We start from the raw sequence: 24,394 nt of genomic DNA on the forward strand, positions 1-24,394 counted from the left end.
CAGTAAGAAAGCTAGCGGGATGTGAATGAGGATCAGGACAAAAACAAACTGAAAGCTTCTGCAATTTCAATTATATGACACAATAAAGATGCAGCTTATAAAACATTTAAAAAGCTTTTAAAAGGTGTTTATGAATCAAAAGGGATTTCCAAACAAAGCTCCTCTACAAATACTCTATTATCATAGAAATTCACAAAATCTGCTGTATTGGTCAGAAAAGAAATGAACACACAAATAAAGCTTTGGCTTCTCCATCTCGCTGCTAGAGATTGCTGACTAATTGCGGTCATCGGTAATTCGGCCAAGCTCGTTCAGCCAAAAGATGACGAAGGATGCCAAATACGATTTGATACAGTTTTCTTTCTTCTGTTGTCTTTTGGGTTCATTCTTATTGTTTTGTGAGGAAACGAAACAATCAGTTATCAGTGACAAACAAACAACTGTTTTTCATATGAAGATGCAAAAGTGTCAAAAGTGACACTATTTAACTTTGCTTTGGACTGATGTGTGAGAAATCTTCCTCAAAGCAAACTTAAGTGCAAAATACAAACTTGTGTCTCACCATCAGGGAGTAAACACCGTTCAGAGAAAGACTGACCTACAAAGTTGACGTCATTTAGTCCTGCCAACAAGTGAAGCACCTTTACTAATTGTTCATAATTGCTGGTCACTCACTGACTTTTCTTTAAAAGTATCATAGTGTATTATAATTCCCATTGTTGTAATACATTATAATACTTTTATAATGCATTATAGTGTGAATTTAGGTTGTCATTGTTTGTTTTAAATAAAGTAAAAATACATTTTACACGAGTAACTTATAATCATCACTTTAAAATGCATTATAAATGTGATTATAATTATTATTGTTATACAGCATTATGAATATTTAGGAAAGCTTAAAACTATAATTATACAGCACTATTAAACAATTTTAAGTATGTTTATAATGCCTTACAGACATGGGTGTTTGTTTTCTGTTACACTCAAACAACATTTATCCAGTGTTTTGCTTCCATACACCATTCATCACTAGTCCATCCTACTAATAGTACACTAAATCTACTTTTTATTTTTCTGAAATACCACACCAGGTGTAGCTTGTTCAACATACGGGCTGATAGGAAAACACCGTTCTTTTGGTGCAGTATCCTTGACGATGTCCCACAACCACAACAACGGGGGACAGTGGACAAAGAGAGCTTTCTATTTTCATAGGGGAGACTGATGTTTATTAGGCAGGGGACCAGAGCTGGACCAGGGGACATCTCTATCTGGGACAGGGCATTCATTCCATACGGCAAATACTTCCACCGTAATGAATCTGTGGGGAGGAAATCTACCTAATGAGGTAAGACCCACGTGACTGTTGAGGAGAGAAAATGAGGAGAAAGGTGTTGGAGGGGAAAAAAAAACATGAAAAGAAAGATGGGAATAGTTGGACTGGTCGTTAATAAGCCCACTGTAACAAATAAAGGGCTGTCAGGGGAGGCCTGCAGGGTGTTAGGTGTGTGTGTGTGTGTGGACGTGTCACACCTGGTAGCCCAGCCCGGCTTTAGTCTTTATTAACCTAACAGAGAGTTGCACGGAAACTTCTGATCCAACTGTGCGCTACGTGTATGACCTGGACAACTTTGCATCCCAACTGTGAGAGTTTATAAAATGTGTCATTGTGATGTAGCGCTGAATGGTGTCACTTAAAAGGGTGCAGCCGAATGAATGAGGGTCATTTTACATGAACCATAACTCAAGCAGGTCATGCTTCAATCGCACAGTGCACACACGTGAACCAATCTAATCTGTCATGTCACAGCAAAGATGTAGAGAGTTCAGCTTTCTGTGAACGGAACACTGACTCACTGCTGTTTACCTGCCACCTGACTAACTACCTGGTAATATGTAAGTCAAATAAATCTCAATTAAATCAAGTCATTGTTTTTAATAAACAGAGGGCAACCTCCGGGTGGTCTGAGAAGTGAAGCCAATGCTGAAGTGCCTTAAACTTGCATTCTTTCTAATAGCCAGCAGGGGGCGACTCCTCTGGTTGCAAAAATAAGTCTGATTGTATAGAAGTCTATGAGAAAATGAGCCTACTTCTCACTTGATTTATTACCTCAGTAAACATATTAAACATGAGTGTATGATCTCAATCACTAGTTTCAAGTCTTCTTCAATAGAGCATGATGTTCATTTCGTAAATTATGGTCCCATTTAGAGTCAAATAGACCATAAAGCAGGGGATGCTTTAGGGCGTGGCTACCTTGTGATTGACAGGTCGCTACCACGGCGTTGTCCGGTCTTGGAGTTGTCCGTGTTTTTGTTTTACAACTTTAACCCTTTCACAGTGTGTTTTCAGTTCATGAAAGTTAATTGTAATATTTTGGTCGCCTGAAAATATCTTGTTCAGCGTTTGTTTGTACTTATCTCCATCCTCTTCTGTCACTTCTGCTTTAAAAAAAAAAACAAGATGCAATGGCCAAAATGCCAAACTCAAGTCCAAAAACCAATGGGTGACGTCATGGTGACTATGTCCACTTCTTATATAAAAGTCTATAATAATAGATGTGTTATTTTCATAAAAGAAGTTGTGTGTAAAATACAAATCAACTGGTTTAAGATTTTCAAGAAATGATAATCTTCAAGATAGAATAAGGCTGACCGCTGCACCAGAATCAAGGAGAATAACTTTAAGTTAACTGTAATGTTGATTTAAGTTTTCCGGAGCGTATAAATACCACCAGACACCACCATTTCATTTTGACAAATAATGATTTAGCCGAACTGCAACCAACTTTTGTAACATAGTGTGTAAAACAAGTGCATTTTATAGCAGCTCTCAAATCACAGTCAGTTTTGAGAGAATAAGATCATACAACAAAGTTTGGCACAAACCATTTTAGTCAGTCAAATCCTACAAAGTTTTGGCACAGAAAGAGCGTGAAGCAGAAACAACGCCAAACAAAGAGATTATGAACATCCTGCAAATGCCCACACATGGTCGGTATACTCGCCACCTTTAAAAGCATTTTGCTGCGACCCTATCCAGCCTCTGTGTACACAACTAAAGCTGCAGGGCTAAAACTCACACCAAAAGTGGACCCTTCTTATGAGAGCCGTGTGTTTGTGTGACCGAGTTAATGGCCTCAGTCACAGGAGGGGGCAGAGGGTTAGCGAGCAATAAGATGGACGGCGGAGGCAGAGCGCTGCCACGGGCTGCGGGGAGGGCGGAGAGAGAGAGAGGAAGACGGGGGGGGGGGGGGGAATAGCTTTGATGGCTAATGCAATAACCACAGCTGCCACAGAACAACGCGGGATGATAAAGAGTCATCAGAACGGTCGAGGCGGCGGCTCTTAAAGTGTGAAATGTGTCAAACATTGATGGATGACGGATAGCTAAATGGAGGAAAAGAAAGAGGAATTCATAGTCTCAAGAACACTGTCAAAAAAAGTCAAAAAATTAGAGCTGCGACAATTAATCCATTAGATGTCAACTATTAAATTAATCGCCAGCTATTTCGATTGATAATTCATTAATTAATAATCACTTTGAGAATTTCTTTTCTCTGGTTCTAGCTTCTTAAATGTGAATGTGTTCTGGTTTCTTTACTCATCTATGACAGTAAACTGAATATCTTTAAGTTGTGGACATTTTTCACCATTTTCTGACATTTTATAGACCTAACAACTAATCGATTAATTAAGAAAATAATCAACAAATTAATGGGCAATGAAAATAATCGTTAGAGCCCTACAAAAAATATTTTAAAAAAATATTTCCAAGTTGACGTCTTAAAATTCCTTGTTTTACCTGATCCAAAACCTAAAAATAGGTGTATTAGTATTATAAAGTAATATAAATAATACTTTTTTTGTCAGACTTTTTAATGAATGCAGCAAATCCTCACATTTAAGAAGCTGAAACTTGGGAATGTTTTGCTTTTTTTGCTTGAACAATGGTGGTTGGCGACAACAATTAATCAACTAATAGTTTCAGCTCTATAATTAACAATGTGGTGGCTGGTTTAATGTATTGGTTTCCGACCTGGGGGTCAGGACTGCCATTGAGGGGTCGGCACAATAAATTGTAGATGATTACCAGCTTAGAAAAGCAGGAAAAAAACAAGCTTCTGCAAGAACAACAAGTCAAAAAGGTTGTGAATCACAGGCTCAATGGATGGATGGCCAGATGGATGAATGAGTGGATCAGTGCCCTGTCCTATAACTGAGGCGCAGCTCACTGTGAGCCTGGGGAGACTCGTGACTAATTTGTGTCTGGCGGATGGCAACACATCACCCGTCTGATCTGGGAGTCAACAGCATCACCACCAAGTATCACCACTTGTCCCCGAGTAGAGCGGCTATATCGGGATACATTAAAGACCCCCAGCTGAGCGGCGTACATGACCAAATGGAAACAGATGTCTGTCTGGTCTGCCTTCGCTGGAGCTTCCTACTCATCAGGTAGATGAAAGCAATTAATCAACTGTGATAGTTATTTTTCCAATGGTTTCAGAGGAACGGGGATGTAATCAAAGCCAGGGTCAGAAGTGACACATCTGTGCTCGTGATGCTAATTTCACGAATTAGCAGAGTGATTGGTTGAGAATTTAAAGGTCCCATATTGTAAAAAGTGAGATTTTGTGAGTCTTTTATATTATAAAGCAGGTTAACGTACTATATAAATACTGTGAAAGTATGGAAAAGCTAAACACAAAGCCCATATTCAGAAACTGTCACGATTTCTGTACATTTGTGGTGCCACAAATATACAATATTTAGACCATTACACACGTAAACGTTTTTACGTTGGACACTACGGCGACATAAATATCCCACAATTCAATGCAGTAGTAACAATAATGTTGATAACAGACAATGGCGGACAGGACAAATTAACTGTAAGTAAAGGATTTCACTTTGCTAGGAGTATTATATATTTGATTAATTCAGACTTAGATTCTCACAAACCGTCGTTTTGGTCACATGAGGTTGGCACGGGTTACCGTGGTTACACGTCTCCAACTGGCACAGAGGATCTCAGGAAGTGACGACGTAAATTACTGCTCAGTGTGTCTGAAGAGATACATACTGCTGTTTATTCACACAAAAGTGTGCTGAACTATAGTACACCTATTGAGTATGTAGTGCATAGTATGCATTTCTGACGAAGCCTAAACGAATGACATCAATTGACAGGAACAATGCAATTCCGTTGCAATTCTGTTGAAATGTTTTAAAACAGAGCTTTTCAGACGGAGGGTGAATACAGGCATATTCAGGCAGACAGTATGAGAATTTTTTTTAACATTACAGCATGAAAACATGTTCTAATAGAAACATAAAATAAAAGTATGAACCTGAAAATAAGCATGATATGGGACCTTTAAATGACTTTTCATAACTAGTTAGTTACCTAGTTAATCAAGTGCACAAAGCCACAATGTGCATGTTTGCGTTTTACTCAGTTTCAGTGTGTATTAGACTTTGGTAAAAATCACTCTCAACTTTATGTAGAGAGACCAAACCTACACATTCAAAATAAACTAAAATGAATGAGAATGAAAATCTGTAAATGCATCTATTAATTGCATCAACTGGAAAAGTCAAGGGGTGGCACTGTCTCTCTATTAAACATCTATTTCTATGGCATCAATTATTTGGTGTCATTTTTCACATGGTGAAAAAAAAGACATCCTCAAGGAAAACCTGTTTTATGACTTTTGGCAATTTCAATCTAAATGGGTTATTAGGTTTGAGAGCAGCTGGCATATCCATCTTTTTTATTGACAATGTGCCCCTAGTGAAGCCATTTGGGGGTCAAATAACTCTTAACTTTGAAGCTGTTTATCAATTTGCCATTCTCGAGAAGACGTGGTGACTTTCACTTGTGTGTGTTGCTGATTCTTTAGCAGGGTCTCTGTAAAAAAGGGATGGCTTAAACTAGCTTAGGGAAATTTGAAAAGTGTCACAATGAAAACAGAAGTCAGCTTATTGAAAAAGGTACTAATAACGAAAAACTGTTTATCCTGTTTCGGTTCCTAACACTGTTGTGTCCCTTTTAGTAGTTAATTCTTTGCTTTGGCATTTTATGGCAAGTGTTTCTTCTTCTTCCATTGTTATTCTAATGGTATTCTAGTATGTGCACCCATTGTTAAGTCAATATGGATTAAAGTAGCAGCTAAACGGACTATATGTAAATACAAAGAAGCCAGTGACAGGGCAGAACAAAGAGCCCCATCCAGAGGTTTAAAGTCATCCTTTCCACCCTATATGCAATCACCTTTCCTGCCTGTCACAAACCACAAATCCATTTCCAAACACAGAGTACAGCAGTGCTATCAGGTCAGACGCAGGCTACAGCCTCCTTCAAGCTGCATCAAAGGGAATATCTGCGTACCCACACACAGTCTGTTTGCCTCAACAGGTCTACAGTAGTTTGATGAAGAAATGTGTTACTCGCCATAACTGCTGAACCCCATGAACAACAAATGAAACGTGTCAAAGAAAAACACAATTATTAGTATTGGAAAAACACAAATCTGGTGGATTATTTACTGTAGGCAGGATGTGAGAATAGAGGTTAGACCATTGACAGTTAAGTGAGCGGTAGATTTGTCCAATCAGGCAAATGGAAAAAAGTTCATCCATTGTGCAATTGACTTGTTACAGGATACTTGTCTCCAGGAAATGTTTCGCCAGACCCATAGACTGTATGTAAGAAGTGGACGTAGTCACGGTGACGTCACCCATTGGTTTGTGGACTACTGTTTAGAAGCCTTGAGTTCAGCATTTTGGCTGTCACCATCTTGTTTTTTTGCAACCAGAAGTGGCATAAGAGTTTGGAGCTAAGTACAACCGAACGATGAACAAGACATTTCTAGGCGACCAAGATGTAACAATTAACTTGTGAACTGAAAACACACTGTGAAAGGGTTAAAGTTCTAAGACGAAAACATGAACAACTCCCAGACCGGACAACGCCGTGGCTGCGACATGTCAATCACAAGGTAGCCACGCTCTAAAGCATCCCCTGCTTTATGGTCTATTTGACTCTAAATGGGACCATAATTTACTAAATGAACATCATGCTGTATTGAAGAAGACTTGAAACTAGTGATTGAGACCATAAACTCATGTTTACAATGTTTAGGTAATAAATGAAGTGAGAAGTAGGCTCATTTTCTCATAGACTTCTATACATCCATCCATCTTCAACCGCTTATCCGGGATCGGGTCGCGGGGGCAACAGCTCCAGCAGGGGACCCCAAACTTCCCTTTCCCGGGCCACATTAACCAGCTCTGACTGGGGGATCCCGAGGCGTTCCCAGGCCAGAGTAGAGATATAATCTCTCCACCTAGTCCTGGGTCTTCCCCGTGGTCTCCTCCCAGCTGGTCGTGCCTGGAACACCTCCCAAGGGAGGCGCCCAGGAGGCATCCGTGCTAGATGCCTGAACCACCTCAACTGGCTCCTTTCGACGCAAAGGAGCAAGGACTCTACTCCGAGTTCCTCACGGATGACTGAGCTTCTTACCCTATCTCTAAGGGAGACGCCAGCCACCCTCCTGAGGAAACCCATTTCGGCCGCTTGCACCCGCGACCTCGTTCTTTCGGTCATGACCCAACCCTCATGACCATAGGTGAGAGTAGGAACGAAGATTGAACGGTAGATCGAGAGCTTTGCCTTCCGGCTCAGCTCTCTTTTCGTCACAACGGTGCAGTAAAGCGAATGCAATACCGCCCCTGCTGCTCCGATTCTCCGACCAATCTCACGTTCCATCGTCCCCTCACTCGCGAACAAGACCCCGAGATACTTAAACTCCTTCACTTGGGGTAAGGACTCATTCCCTACCCGGAGTAGGCAAACCACCGGTTTCCTGCTGAGAACCATGGCCTCAGATTTAGAGGTGCTGATTCTCATCCCGACTGCGTCACACTCGGCTGCGAACCGATCCAGTGAGTGCTGGAGGTCGCAGACCGATGATGCCAACAGGACCACATCATCTGCAAAAAGCAGCGATGAGATCCTCAGCACACCGATCTGCAAACCCTCCTCCACCCGACTACGCCTCGATATCCTGTCCATGAATATCACGAACAGGATTGGTGACAAAGCGCAGCCCTGGCGGAGGCCAACCCCCACCGGAAACGAGTCCGACTTATTGCCGAGGATCCGAACACAGCTCTCACTTCTATACAATCAGACTTATTTTTGCAACCAGAGGAGTCGCCCCCTGCTGGCTATTAGAAAGAATGCAAGTGTAAGGCACTTCTGCATTGGCTTCACTTTTCAGAACCGGACGTCGCCCACTGGTCAGATCACTGTGTGAATGACAAAGATAATGGAATTTGGGAGGCTTGACAGCCACAACGTGCAGATGATATTTCAGATGAGTAAAGTGTGAGTGATGGATGGTATTCTGTAGCCTTGAGGTAGCAATGACACAATGTCCTAAGTCAGATGTCCTAAGTGACCTGGTGGTGGAACTGTGACAGAGGAGAGTGTGATTATGTGCCGACCTATTCAAAGCCTTTATGAATAAACAAAACCTTAAATCAACTCTGTAAGTGGGAGCCAGTGAAGAAAGGTCAGCACAGCACAAATGTGGTTCCTTTTTCTTTTGCCAAAGTGGAGAGTTTTGGACTGGCTATGCACAGTGAATCACAATAATCCAGATACGATGAGATGAAAGCCTGCATAAGTACATGCCAAATTTGAAACTGCGACTTTGACCATAGCCCTGAGCTGAAGGAAATTGGCTTTCACAGCAGAGCTTTTAGGTTTATCAAATTTGAAAGCAAAATTACCAAAAAAAAAAGATTTTTGCCACATGGTTTAATGCATAGCTGTAGGGAACTAAGAGATCCATTTTCCTCTGTGAGGGTCTAGTTCTCAGACTGAGTGTAAAAAAATATTTTTTGCCATCAAGCATTTAGTAAGCTCTAGGCTCTCAAAAATGGGCCGAAAATATATAATAAAAAAAAAAAAGAAGAAGGTGGGAGAAAAAATAAATCAATGTGTTCAAAAAGAGAGGGAAAATGTAGTTTCATCTATTTTTTACTCAATTTGTTCTATAGAAAGACGACACTGAAAGGGTACAATACACCACCCAGTGAGCAATAGCTGTTTGCCTATAGAATATGGTTGTGTTATGCCAGTGCAGTGACTGTGCCAGATAGATTTTCTTGTCATTTTTATGTTCACGTATTTGATTATTGGAGTAACTACTAAGTGAAGTACTGACAGTTCTGTATTCTGTTATTTTTATGCATTGAATATAGTATAAAATATCCATAAACTGTGTCACTTAGTCAGGGGTCTTTAGTTTACTCAATGATAGAAAAAGGAGTCACTTAAGGAAAAAGGTTGAACGACTGGATTCAAACCAGGATCTGTTGTTATTTCCAAGAGTTTTGAGCGAGACAGTACGGATGAGTGGAATAAGGCCACCTGCAGGCCAGCAGGGATGCTGCCAGACACACCTTATCCACTGCGCCACCTCTCTAGTCTCTGTTGTTTCTACTAAAACAACAATAATTGTGGATAATGACTCCAGCGGAGCACACTGTGAGACATGCTTTACAATCATGTCTTTGTACGTCAGGTGTAATAATTACTTCACAATTACACACACACACGCATGATTCCCGTGACATCTGACTGATTTCCAAAAATGCTCTCTCTCTCCTGCTGGTTTGCATTCAGACATCTCGAGTTTAAGCCTAATGTGCCGACTGAACATCCCTAATGTGGATTAGCTATGCATGGTGGCGTCTGCCAGGAATCCTTCCCCTGCCTAACGTGATACGACTAAAAGTGCTGCCATGTTTGTGTGTGTGAGCGTATGTTTTTTTTTGCACTGCGCTGACATGAAACCACGCACTCGAAATAACTATAGCCTTACTTTCTGTTTAAACATCTACGGGATTATGAGAAACCTTTAATACCAGTCTGACCTGGAAAACTGAATTTAAAGAGGAGATGCCAACAGGTACGCTGTACATGCTGTATTCATGCATGCAGTATTTGAAAGTTTTGTTTGTGTGTGTGTGTGGATAAAACTAGTAGAAGCCCTACTTAGACCTGTTACCTTTAAATCGAAGTCATGATGAAGCGACTAGGCTGTTTGTTGGATAATAATGCTGACTGTTCATGCTGAGAGAGCACTTTTGCTAATGAGTGATAGCAAAGGAGTGCAGATTCTAGTGATTTACTATAGAGAGCTGGTGATCCACAGTAACCCAGTGGTAATTTGTGAGAGCCAGGATATTGATGAAGTAGAGGTAAAAGCGGGGAAGACTTGTGTCTCAATAGTTACACGTGTAAGTGGATGTTCTATATGAATTTATAAAAGGGCGTGGGAAAAAAACGATTCACCTATGTATTGGGATTATTTTTTTATGATTTTTAAATATTTTTTTTATGCCAGAATCAGTATATTTGCTTTATTTGAGTCTATGCTGAGGTAGAAGGAGTCTACCGTACTAGTGATGACTCGTAGTCGGACTAACGTGACGTCGTATCTGTTCCGTATCCGTCACCAAAACAAACCGCAGCGAGTCAAAACGACAAAGCAGAAAACAGCGGAGAATCCACGGGGATACGACCTGCACCCTCACATAGTAAATCCAAAGTGGTAAACACTACACATACAGTAAAGTATGGAAACACTTTGGGTTTCACTCATTGTCAGGAAAAGCAGAGCTAGACACCATGGCTAAAGCTGCGTGCTAAATCTGTCATGGACATGTAACATGCGGTCAAGCTCGCCGTCATTCTCATCTCCGTAGTCAAATCAGCCGACGCTACAACTGTAGAGCACCCATATACTGACGTTAGACTTGGCGAAGTTAGCGGAAGTATACTCGTGTGACTATTTCCGTTTTTCAAAATAAGGTGTTAACAAAGGGAACTGTATATAAAAAATAAATATGGAAATAAGATTGATTGGATTATATTCACCAGAAGTATAAAACATTACATGTCCCTTATAAATTAAAAAGAAAATACAACTAATTTGTGAGGTCAAATTCTTAGATTTTTGGGTTGATGGAAGAAATGTAATAAATAATGCTTCACAATGACTGATATATTTGACTTCAGGACAGCTCTGACTACATACATGCTCATAATCAAACATTTTTAATGTATCAATTTAGATATTTTTCAAATTAAAAGTCCCTAGAAGTGTATGATTCAACTTTTTCCCATGGTTAATTTTTAAAAAATCGCAATAAATCGTAATATAAAATCACAATACTTGTAGAATCGCAATACTTAAAAAGTGTATCGTCTCAGCCCTAATTTGTATGTATACATGTTTGCATGAGCACGGACTAAAGATCCGGTTTATGACACAGGAAGTGTAAATTCTTGGATGGAGTCCCAGCATGAAAAGCCTGTTAATAACATCTGTACACTGTTTATCTTCTCAATGAAAACACACCATTAAAATTCCACGATTAGATTGATCATTAAATCAACTTTAAGGGTGCCACTATAACATGATTTAGACGCCAGTGTTTGTGATTAGGACCGACTGCCAAGTAAGTGTGCCGACTTGAATTGAAAGGAGCGTGATTACAGCAGCAAAGCACAGAGGAGGTGAATACAGCAAATGTTTAGTGTCTGAGCGCCAATGTCGGTGCTTAGCTAGGAGACAAACTTGACCCTGAGCCACAGCCTTCAGCGCCAAAACACAAATGATTTGATTCTTTCATCACGATTGAATAGGCGGCTGACAGACGCAGCGTGATTTCCGCGGTGATTGATGCTCGTGACAAGAGCTTGTCAGATGGCAACATGTTACAGAACATTTACTTTGTCTGTGTGTACAACTCTATTTCTGTTATACCGTTTCAACATCATCTAAAGTCAAAGCCCCACTGCAGCCTTCAAATGTATGCCTCACAGGTACCGCGACATCATTTGAGGGCAATTTTGGCTCACAAAAAGCATCAAAAGTGTTAACCTGTAGCACACTGCCATCAGACATCAAAGACAAACAGCCCCGGCACAGTACCGCTGTGATCCTGTGTTGCAGCAGCAGTTGCGACCTAAATGATGCTTACCAACTGGTTTTCTTAAGGGGGAGTAAAACTAGAAAACACTTCCAGAGTCATGATATGATTTCACAGGATATCAGATAACATCTTTTTTGGCTCTTCCTGAAAAAATATATTATGATTGTGAATTAATCATTTAAAAAATGTTGGCAGGTCCAAAATGAATGTTTTGTTTATCCGACGTTTGGTTCCCACTTCTAACCAGGCTTGGGAGCCGATAGTAAAATGACGTTGGTATCACGTGGTATCTCTGGGTCGTCAGTTAGTGTGGAAAAAAACGATAAATGGCTGAGATTGACGGTAAGTGCCTGGCAACGACTTGTTGTGAAGTAAATGCAATCGAACAGGGGAGGGTGAATGCGACATCTAGTGGCTGAATGTTATCAATGTTATTAAAAGCATCTTTAAAACCTCAAGTTAACTCATACTCCCAGTATCCCAGTTAATTGGATTTTTTAAAGCATGCATATAACTTGTTGAACAGAATCTATTTGTCAGTGTGTAGCAGCCCTCTGCAGCGTCCGTGTGTCAGTGTAACAACAGTCGAGCAGGTACCTTTGAAGAAGCAGTCCTTGCTGTGCACCACATAGATCCGTCTCCTCTCCAGGCAGGCGGTGCGGTAAACCTCGCAGTGGTTCTCGTAGAACCTGCCGTCCGAGCCACACACAGGCACAAAGGAGGGCCGGCATTTTTCCTGGCAAACGCACTCTGCGCGGCCGGTTTCTGCCATCAGTACGCACTGTCGACCTCGTCCACAGTACGTCCTACGGCAGGGATCTCCGTCCGGGTCAGAGAGGGCTGGAAGAGAGAGAGAGAGAGAGGGAAGGGTTTGTTTAGGACAGGAGGAAGGGTAGATAAGCAAAGTAATAAAATCTTATAAGAGAGAAGGAAACTTCCTATATCCACAATGTTTTATTTGTCTTTATTACTCTCTGAAATAGAGTCACACAGAAGGTCGAGATCAGCCGAAGTTGCACAACGTAAAAATAAAATACAACCGTCCCATGAGCACAGATAATAGATTTCGGGGTGGGACAGACGGAAATATTGCGTCCTTGCTGATCCAGCAGATTTACCCTATTTTAAAATAAAATACCCAAATTGAAAGTAAAATATACAACTCCCTGAACAGCAACGAATGGGTACACATTGTCACCTTCATTCTTGAAAGCCACAAAGCAAAACAAATGTTAGCAGCAAATGGTTTTGGTAGTGAACTCTTTTAAACTTTTAAAAATCAAAGTCATCTCCCTGCTGCATATATCTACACTGACGTACACGTAGGATTCTGAAACTAATGTGTGACTATTTGTCACCGGTGGCTGTTCAGTACTAAACTTTGTTTGGTTTCCAGTGCTCCACATGAGCCTCTAATGAAACATGCTGTTAGGGTTCAGCAACAGATTCAATAACATTATAATAGCATCAATTAGGATGCACTACTCAGCCTGGCTGCAGTATAAGGGGCCTCACCACCCTCCCTCTCCTGCCAGGCGGAACAGCTGGTCAACCAAAGACCTTATCTGCACTATGCAAACTTAATTAAGACCTCAAACAAAACACTGAATATCAATATTATCCCACTATGATATCACGTCAAGGGGCAATTCTGAATGTTCAAAAAACTATGAGGAGTACAACTTCATTCTTTAGAAGCACTTAAATATCTGACAATGAATCCACTGCAAACACATACATCGTATTTTCCGATATATCTCCTGGTTCATACGAATCAAACAAGGCGTACATTCATCCAGATTTACACACGTACATGCGAGTACAATAAAACAAAGGAAACATATCAATCACAACACAGTAACAAGATGAATTGTTAGTAGAAGTGTGCGCCAAAAATAGAAAAAGCGTAAACTCAAGCCAAACACCTCCCAATCACAGTTATAAGACTGTGCTAACAAGGAGAAACCTTTTTTTGGAAATGAAAACAGCCAGGTGTCCTTATTAACACCTCTCAGCACTCGTTCACACATACATGTGCACATCCGTATACAAACACACAAAGATATGCATTCCTGAGTGTGGAGGTGCACTCATCACGCAAGTAGAGCTCACACACCTTCTGCCTTACCTAGAACTCTAGCTCCAGGCAACACACACAGTTCACCATCTTCATAACAACCATGCTCCTGCCCTACACACACACACACATGCACGAACAAATGCTCACGCCAGCATCCCCATCATCCCCACTCACTGCCTAGGACACCTTGCTTCTCCCCCCTGATTTAATCTATTTGCACTTAAAGCGAGCCAAAAAGCTGCTGATCCAGCCAGACGCCGCACCTCGGTTTGATCTTTCCTGACTCCGTGAGCTTGACCGGGACCCCTCTATCTCTCGTTGTGATCTGACTGGTTGGATTTATGGCTCCCATGTGCCTTGAGGTTATCGCCGTTAAAACGACATGCTCGAACAGGTACGAGCAGGGGCGTCTGGTGCCTCTCAAACACATCTGGTAAATGTCAATGGTAATAAATTAAAACATAAAAATGGAGTTGAAATCCTTCTCCCGAGTTTACACGTTATTCATATGATCATGAGAAAGCTCACTCAATATTAACAAACATGAACGACTCCTACGCAGGCGCCCACGCAGTGCTGGATTCATCGGCAGCGAAGCAACTCCAGTTCAGAGTTTATTGGATTAAAAAAATGCAGTGTATTTATATGCGTAAATAAATTAGGGCTGTCAATCGATTAAAATATTTAATCACGATTAATCGCAAATTAATTGCACATTTTTTATTGTTCAAAATGTACCTTAAAGGGAGATTTGTCAAGTATTTAATCGTCTTCTCAACATGGGAGTGGGCAAATATGCTGCTTTATGCAAATATATGTATATATTTATTATTGGCAATAAATCAACAACACAAAACAATGACAAATATTGTCCAGAAACCCTCACAGGTACTGCATTTAGCATAAAAAATATGCTCAAATCATAACATGGCAAACTGCAGTCCAACCGGCAACAACGGCTATCAGTGTGTCAGTGTGCTGACTTGACTATGACTTGCCCCAAACTGCATGTGATTATCATAAAGTGGGCATGTCTGTAAAGGGGAGACTCGTGGGTACCCATAGAACCCATTTTCATTCACATATCTTGAGGTCAGAGGTCAAGGGACCCCTTTGAAAATGGCCATGCCAGTTATTCCTCGCCAAAATATAGCGTAAATTTAGAGCGTTAACTTCGCAACAAGCTTGCATGACATGGTTGGTACGAATGGATTTCTTAGGTTTTCTGGTTACATAGGATGCCAGTATCTTCTCTCTAGCTTAAATTTTGACAGCCCTAAAATAAAAACATCTTCACATGCAAATAAATGAAGTGTTAAATGACTATTTGAGAGTCAGTTTTGTTCTACGCTGAGTTTTATTCCAACATTTACTTTTTTGTGCCTGTAGTGTAGTTAGACTTCTCACCCTCCTTAATCCCTGAATTCCCACACAACACTGTCCGAGCTGTTACAGAATATACAAATGTTTTTTTTAGGACCGCAGCCATTACAGGCCGGTGGCCGAGTGTTTATCCTTCAAAATGTACTGTTCTCAGATCAAATAAAAAGTTGAAGTTTTGCTGCAAAAGCAAAGCTTCACCCTTAATTGACCCAGTTGAGTTTTTGCACTGTTTCATCTTTTTTAAATTTCAAGCACTCTGTCTGCCTCTTTTTTTTAATTTTTTTTTTACCTTTGATGTTAACAAGCTGTGTTATTCGCCATGGAAACCAGGGTAACTATAAAGGAGGTGACTGTGTGGCTGCAGCGCAGAGAGAAACAAGATACACCACATGAATAAACTCAATGTCAAGGTAGAGGGAAAACAAGACTATAAAACGGAGGAAATGAAATAATAATTCTAACAGATAAAACTAAATCTGAAGTTGTTTCCTCCTAACATTACATTTCAGTTAAGGGACACTGCGTGGGTTGTTACGCAGAAGTGAATACACATCCAAAAGAATACACTTGCTGGCCATTGTGTTGATGCTGTATTGAGTCTGTTAAGATGCTGAGAAGGGGTCACTTCTATTATCCCTCGGTGGAATAAGGCGAAACCCACACTGGCTGAACTTAAAAGAGCCCCGTCCAGGCTTTTATAATCAAACTGCAGAAAACAGAAATTGAATTTGCCTGTAGTATAATCATATCTCAACTCTCAGCATATTCAGTAATAGAGGTAATGCGTTGTTGTCGGAGGACAAAAGTCCATTAATGACATAAAGGCGCACACACACACAAAAACACACCGCTGACCCGTATTCACCCTCCAGATCACTTTTCGAATGCTTTCTTTTTTTCATACATAAGTATGTAATAATGTATAAATCCCAAAATAGCCCATGAAATAAGGAATAATCCCACAACACTATTCATTATTCATACTCAACATGATTTATTATTAGTTATTCTCAGACGGATATCGCTGTTTGTTGTGTGTAGTGGTGCGTGTGTGTACAGTAGTGCGGCAGCGGCACTGAAACGGGGGGGGGTGGAGACAGACAGACAGAAGAACATGTCAGCCTGCTGCGCCGCGAAGCTTCGAATACCTTTGAATATCCCAAAAGATGGTATTCAAGACAGCCATGATTAACACACTAGCACCCTCCCACTCACTTTGAGGTGTCAGTATGCAGGCAGGCATTCACTCTTGTGTTCAGTCACTGTCTAATAAACAGCATCTGTGCTTGCAAACATCGTCCAAAACAAACACACACAGATACTGCTGAAACAATTAGTTCATCTATCAATTAGTCAATCAACATTATGGTTAATTGAAAACAATTTCAATAATCTACTAACCGCTTCTTTCAAACAAAAATGACAAACATTTACATTTGCATTTTTCCTCCGTTTCATATCATTGAAAATCTTAGGGTTTTTATGGATGAAAAGAAGCAATTTGAAGACGTATGATGAGCATTTTTCTCTGTAGTTTAGGGCTGCAGCTAATGATTATTTTTGAGCCCGTGATTTACAACCTTTTTGACTCGTTATTCTTGCAGAACCGTGTTTTTTTTTTGCTTTTCTATGCCGGTAATTATCTGCGATTTATCTTGCCGAACCCTCATCGGGAGTTCTGACCCCCAGGTTGGAAGCTAATACATCAAACCAGCCACCGCATTGTTAATTATAGAGCTGCATATATTAGTTGATTAATGGTTTAGTTGATCAACGGGAAATTAATCTGCAACCATTGTGATTATCGATTAATCCTGCACGTAATTTTTTAAGCAAAAAAAGCTTTCAGCTTCTTAAATGTGAGGATTTGCAGCTTTTATTGAAAAGTATTACAAAAGAAATTATATTGTTGTAAAAATGTGTAGTACTATATGATAGTAATATACGTATCTTTAGGTTTTAGATCAGCTTAAACAAGGAATTTGAAGACGTCACCTTGGAAACTACTGAAGGGCGTTTTTAAATATATTTTGTAGGGCTGCAACTAACAATTTTTTTCATTGTCGATTACTTTCTGAATTCATCGACTAGTTGTTTGGTCTCTAAAATGTCAAAAAATGGTGAAAAATGTTGATCAGTGTTTCCCAAAGCCCAAGATGACGTCCTGAAATGTCTTGTTTTGTTCACAACTCAAAGACATTCAGTTTACTGTCATAGAGGAGTAATGAAATTACTCAAACAGATCAACCGATTATAAAAATAGTAAGTTAGTTAATTAAATTAATCGTTGATGCTCTACTATAGGCACATGCATTGTCTTCTAACCTGACTTGGTAGCATTGACTACGTCTTCATCACAATCAGGTATTAGGAATGGGCTAGAGGTTTGGGGGTGTGCCAGGTAACTACCCCGAGGGGAGCATGCGGGCGACAGAGGAGGAGTGAAGTAAGACAGACTCAATTCCTTTTTATCCAGTTTACTAATTGTTCTTCGTGTCTCGGCAAAGCATCTGTGGGAAATGCAAAGTAGCCCGGCTCCCTTGCGACCTTGCTGTTCATGTCAAGGTCGGGGACAATTACAAGATCGTTTGTATTCTCCGAGCGTGGGAGATTAAACGCTTAGCAACAACCGTCCGGCGGCAGTTACCCACCGGTGGCTCTACTTCCTTCCTTCCTCTTCTTGTTTTCTCCCTCCCTGCCTCTCCTCTCAGCCCCCCTTGCCCTTTCCCATTTTGCTCAGAGAAAAGAGAACACAAACGTTCAAACAACAGAAACAATAGCTCATAAAAGTTGCATCTACAATACACAAGCCGTCTGACATTTAGCTAAGTCCTGGTGCTCCCGCTCATCCTCGCTGCGAGTCCTTTGTCTCGTGTTCTCTTGGACCATGTTGGCTGCAATTGTGGGATGCTTAAGAGGCTAAAAGTGTCGTTTGATAATCCTCCCTGTCTAAGCTGCAGGCACAGTGCTTATTAACGGCTCTTACAAGTTCAGACACTCGGCGGTGCCAAGACAATGCCAGGCTGACCATCCGGTGTCGAGCCTCGCATCCTGTCACTCTGGTCCTTTCACTTTCATTCTTTATTGGTTCCACTTTCTCTTTATTTTAATGTGGAAACTCTCTGTCTCTTTGTCAATACCCGTCTGGTGCTGAGCTCTGCCGGGCCTCGGGGAAATTGAGACCGGGCATTGTCCACTATAATCAGAGATTTCCAGGACGTGTTTTGCAAGGAACACTGTCGATAATTGCATGGGAACATGAGGGATTTGTAAAAAAAAAACAGTGCAAAGAGCATTTTGCCTTATCTTTCTGACATTTTTCGACAGACAAAGATAAGTTTCCCCCTTTTCATTTCCCTTTTATGCAAGCCTAAGTGGATGAGAGCATAACTGGAGGCACAGCACGACTATCTGTCTGACTGACTGACTTTTCATTTGTCGGGAGAAGCCACAATCTTGTCAGTCTCAGCCGTCGCTGTATCGTTGTGATGAAGCCATTGGTAATTTGAATCCAGAGCGAGGCGCACAATCACACATGCACTGTAGTGTACAGCAGCACGCTCGCATAAAGAACACACACAGGCAGAGAGAAAGAGCGAGTCAATATATGTCACTTCACTCTGGAAGCAAAGCACTTGTGTCTAAACCCTCGCTCTATTTAGCAACTAAAATATGCCTCAATATATTTATACCTGAGGCTAGACTCCCAAGCTCTTTAAATCCCTTTAACATTTAAAGGCAATCACAACAAAGTTTATTTATTTTGTATTTAATCCAGCTCCACAGAGGGGGAGTTTGTTGTTTTTGAGACGTTCTCCTCAGAGAGACGGAGGGACACTGCCGAGCTAATTAGACTGGAAGAACATTTGCCCTGCTGATGCGGGACTTGCTGCCTGCAGCACTCCCATGTTATAAACCACCCCGATCCACGGGAACACAGGAGCTGCAGTCACAAACCCTTCAGGATATCAGTGTGTGACATTTACAGAAGCTGAGAGTGGACATTTTTTTGCCCAGCAGACAGCTTTTGTTAGATGTCACTCAGCCCCCAAAAGTGTCCTTGTGTCGTCTTTTCATTTCACTCGTGTGAGCATAGTGCACCTGTGTCTGTAACGCGTGTGTTTATGTATGTGTTTTGGCGCCCCAAGAAAAGCTATGTCACATCTGCTGATCCTACAGATCATTCTATGTGCTCCGAAGCAGCTGTGGATAATTAAATTCAGAGACGCGCCGTCAAACACCGTCTCCCCTGCGACGCGCAGTCGGACAAAGCACTTGTGACATGCACGGCGCGCCGAGCTGGAATATCAATCGACGACTGCAGCCCTCGGTGCTAGGTGAGATATGCTGTGGCACACACACACACACACACACACACACACACACACACACACACACACACACACACACACACACACACACACAGAGATAAGAACAAACTGTCCATTTTGCTGCATTGTGCCCAAAATGATGTTACTTTCCTGAGCAAACAGAGAGACAATAGAAACTGGAATACAAATAAGCAGAGACAGAATGTACTGCAGAGTATATTGTTGGTTTATAAAAAAGGGGCAAACATTTGTCTATTAAGAATTGACACATGACCTGTTACAGAGCATCATGCAGCTGTTAGGACTGATGTTTGATTATTAAAACAATATCTGACCCTGAAATCATGTCTTTAACGCAACAATTTTTATGTTGTAGCGGGCTCAGTTTTAAAGCTAGAGTGAAGATACTGGTATCATATGAAACTACAAAAACCTAAGGAATGGTTTGTCAAGAAGGAGGCTAAATAACGCTCTGAACTTGCATTCAATTTTGGCGAGGATAAGCTGTCATGGCCATTTTCAAAGGGGTCCCTTGACCTCTGACCTCAAGATATGTGAATGAAAATGGGTTCTATGGGTACCCACGAGTCTCCCCTTTACAGACATGCCCACTTTATGATAATCACATGCAGTTTGGGGCAAGTCATAGTCAAGTCAGCACACTGACACACTGACAGCTGTTGTTGCCTGTTGGGCTGCAGTTTGCCATGTTATGATTTGAGCATATTTTTTTATGTTAAATGCAGTACCTGTGAGGGTTTCTGGACAATATGTGTCATTGTTTCGTGTATTAATTGATTTCCAATAATACATATATACATACATTTCAATAAAGCAAGCATATTTGTCTACTCCCATATTGATAAGAGTATTAAATACTTGACAAATCTCCCTTTAAGGTACATTTTGAACTGAAATAAAAAGATTAATTTGTGATTAATTCCGATTAAATATTTTAATCGATTGACAGCCCTACTTTCTATCGATCCTGGTCCCATGTATAGTGTTAATTGCAACAGAAGTTATATTCCAGAGAGAATCCAGTAAGTCTGTCTATTTGACCCCCCCCCCCTCCAAAAAAAAAACTAAACGGTGAAAAATCTGTGACGTTAATTGGGACACTCTGCTCCAAAATGTCACATTTCCCTAAAAACCACAAATGTCAACCTCATGGTGGCGCTAGAGGAAAACATAAGGGATCACCAAAGTCATTAGGATTCATCCTCTGGGCACCATGAATGCCTAAACAAAATGTCACGGCAATCCATCCAACTGTTGTTGAGATATTTCAGTCTGGAGCAAAGTGGTGGACCGACAGACGAGACAGAAACCTTGAAACATCGTGTCTCTTCCTGACTCACTCTGAAGTCGAGACACGACTACTGCAACACCACTACACCAAGTAGTAACTTTAGAAGATAATTACATTTAATATAAACTTCATACCGGAGCCATTTTTCTCCATTAAGTGCTGCAAATTACCCATTACATCCATGACCTCTCTCTTAATAGCAGGTTAGCCAGTACCTTGGTGTTCACTACATGTGATTGAATGGATGGACACTGAGGCCATTTCAGTCAGCCAAGTCATGAAACGGCTTTACTGATATGTGAATAGAGAAAAATTTACTGTTAATGGCCGGCATCTATAGACTCGGACATACTCAGTCCCTACAGCAAACCTTAAGCCTACGCAGACCAACACACACACACACACCAATGACACTAGAATCAAAGCTAGTAGAGGCTGTAATGTGGCAAACAAAACACCGGCAGTGGAGAAGCTTTCACTGATTTCTGAAGAGGCAAGGCTGATGGTAAGACTAAAAGAGGTGGTCATAGCTGATTAAGTGTACTTGTCACATCCCTTATTAACACTTGCCGACTCTATGTTCCTCCCATGTCTTAATGTTTCCCACTGCTCTCCACCTCCCCTCCAAATTATCGATCATGTCGGAGGCAAATGGAAGAAGTCATCATGTGAAATGACGAGCTGGTCGCCGTTGCCGTTTATGAGGTCTTATCGTGTGCTGGGACACGTGTAATGTGGTTATTTCTTCAGTAATGAGGGAAGTAATAGAGGGAACTGACTTTGCATTGATGTTACTACCATGACAACGTACCCAACCTATCAGATTCTCATTTATCTCTATAGCAGTGCAGAATAAAAAATTCTCATCTGTGTCTGTTTAATCTGAGGACGCTGCAGAGTTAAATTTCAGAAAGGAATTAAAGTACGACACATTTAAGAAGAAAAACGTAGAGAGGTAGAGCAGTGTTTTTTCCTTGAAGCACCCCCTACTTGTATCTAAGAAAAGCTGAGCCACCCTTTTCCCTAACCCATATTTTCTGATCAATATTACTTAGTGCGTGCCTCCCTTTGTGTGCAGCAAGCGGGAGAGCAAACAGTTTTTTGACCAGAGAGAAAATGTTGTTTTTGAAAGGCTAAACGCCAACAAATACAGATTAAAGTGGAATATTTTGAGTTTGGATCACACGAGTCGGAAACAATCCTACGCAGGACACTGGAATATTATTTTACAAATAATATAATACTATAATAATACCAATAATATTAGTGTCGCCTAAACTTAATTTGTAACTGTGCAGAAATACTGGGTTAGATCTGAATGTGGCCTACTAAGTAGCACAAAAAATATATATATATTTTTAATAGTTTTCTATACAGACTTTTGTATAAGTTATGCAGTAAGTGTGTTATCAAGATTTTAGTTATACAGTTCATGTGCATATCTAGTTTTGACGACCTCAGAGCAAACAAATCCTCGCTCACTCCCTGTGATCTTTGGCGTCCCCGGACCTCAGGTTGAGAACCACTGAGGTAGAGGATGGTCAGTTGAATAAGAGAAAGCAGAAAACGACAAACTGCATCTTACAAGGGACAAACACATTAAATGGGAATTAAATTAAAGTAATGGAGGAAAGGAAAAAAAGCCAAGAAAATAAGCAGAGATGGACAAAAGCAGCAAACTGATTACAGAGATAAAGAAAAAGACGAGGCATTAAGAGAGGTAAAACACAGTGAACAATAAGGTCATTAACACAAAATATGAAAATTCAGTGAAAAGGCTTTCAGTAATGGAGCGGGGCAGAGAGAGAAAGGCTGACTCGGCCTCTACAGAGCAGGGATACTCGGCGTGTATGTGCCTCAGACAAAATGTCACTGGGCTCATCTGGCTGGTTCAGCTGATAGACGGGGATCAGAAGATCAATACCGGCCTATCTGCTGCCGCTTCACCAACCGGCTCAGCTCTCTTGAAAGAGCGACCTGGGAGACTGGGGCTCCCACATTATCCAACACATACCAGATAGTTGGGGAATTCTTTAGTAAAGAAGACCCAGAAGATAAAACGTGATAATGTATTATTGCATATTGCTTTTTTGGAATGTGTCTGGTTCTCTGAACCAGGTTTGATATGTCTCTTCTCAGCACATATTTATGTGGCTGTATGTTAAAAACCTTGTAACTCGATTATGTGATCCTTCTCAGCCCTTTTTTCCCATTGAATCAACTCTAAAACTCAAGGCTGTTCACTCCTGGCACTACAAGCTTTTCAACTGTGAAGTAACAGATGTGCGATGAATCACGCCGGCCATGAGCTACGCCCCATTTTAAACAAATATTAATACTTTCTTTCTATCCGCTGAGTCTTTTTCAGGGTCGCTACGGGGGGCTGGAGCCGTTCCAAGAACTCGCTGAGCAGAAAAAGATGTTTAAAAATAGTGTTAAGTACAAAACTAACACAGACAGATCAATCATATTTATGATATTTAGCTAATTTTTGATGTTGGGATGAAGCAACATGTTTTCTAGTTGGAGTGCGACTGCCATACGGAGTGTGAAAATGAGAGCAGGGAAAAATAAAGCAGAGTATAATTGAGGCAGGCATAAAGGCAAAAAGAGCTGGTGATCCATCTGGGAGTACAAAGCTTTGACAGCATGGGGGAACTACTGGGAGGCCAGAGTGAGCTGGAATTCACACCAGGTAGCCGTCAGTCACATGGTCACGTTGGTTATGGTATGACAGGTATCTGTTTCTCCCTCCGTGGGCAGTCCTCCCCAGGGGACGGAAAATGATTCGGGAATCTGGGCTTTTCCCCAATAATTAAGCATGAAGAAAAGCTGGAAATAACCATTGTTTGGTGTAACAGTCTGACAAACTGGTTAGCTAAAGTCAGGGGGGGCTTGCATGTTTGGTAAATTAGCATATGCAATTATTTTTCTTACTTTTTTCCAGGTGGATGGAAGTGTTACCACTCCAATTCTACAGATTGGGTAATGCATTTTCAACTGTTTTAAGTAGGGATGTTATAAAATTAACCGTTTAACTGTTAACTGACGTTAAAGGTCCCATATTATAAAAAAATTGTTCACGTTTTTTTTTATTATAAAGTAGGCTTAAGTCCCATATAAATACTGTGAAAGTATCGAAACGCTCAATCCACAGGGAAATACACACAGCCCGTATTCAGAAACTCTGCATTTGAAACTGTCTGTCAGGATTTCTTCCCATTTGTGATGTCACAAATATACAATATTTAGAACCTTTACACAGTT

The 24,394-nt window shown here is 40.9% G+C and overlaps 1 protein-coding gene across 4 annotated transcripts in view; it reads right to left on the reverse strand.

Moving 5' to 3' along the window:
- fstl4 (follistatin-like 4) overlaps positions 1-24,394 on the reverse strand; it is a 339,103-nt gene that overhangs the window by 124,300 nt on the left and 190,409 nt on the right. For all 4 annotated transcript variants that reach the window (XM_074610970.1, XM_074610969.1, XM_074610971.1 and 1 more), the window contains one exon: positions 12,619-12,861. In XM_074610970.1, coding sequence (XP_074467071.1) covers positions 12,619-12,861 — 243 coding nt within the window. The remainder of the gene's footprint in view (positions 1-12,618; positions 12,862-24,394) is intronic.

The sequence above is a fragment of the Sebastes fasciatus genome, chromosome 16 (genome assembly GCF_043250625.1).
Source record: "Sebastes fasciatus isolate fSebFas1 chromosome 16, fSebFas1.pri, whole genome shotgun sequence".
NCBI lineage: Eukaryota > Metazoa > Chordata > Actinopteri > Perciformes > Sebastidae > Sebastes > Sebastes fasciatus.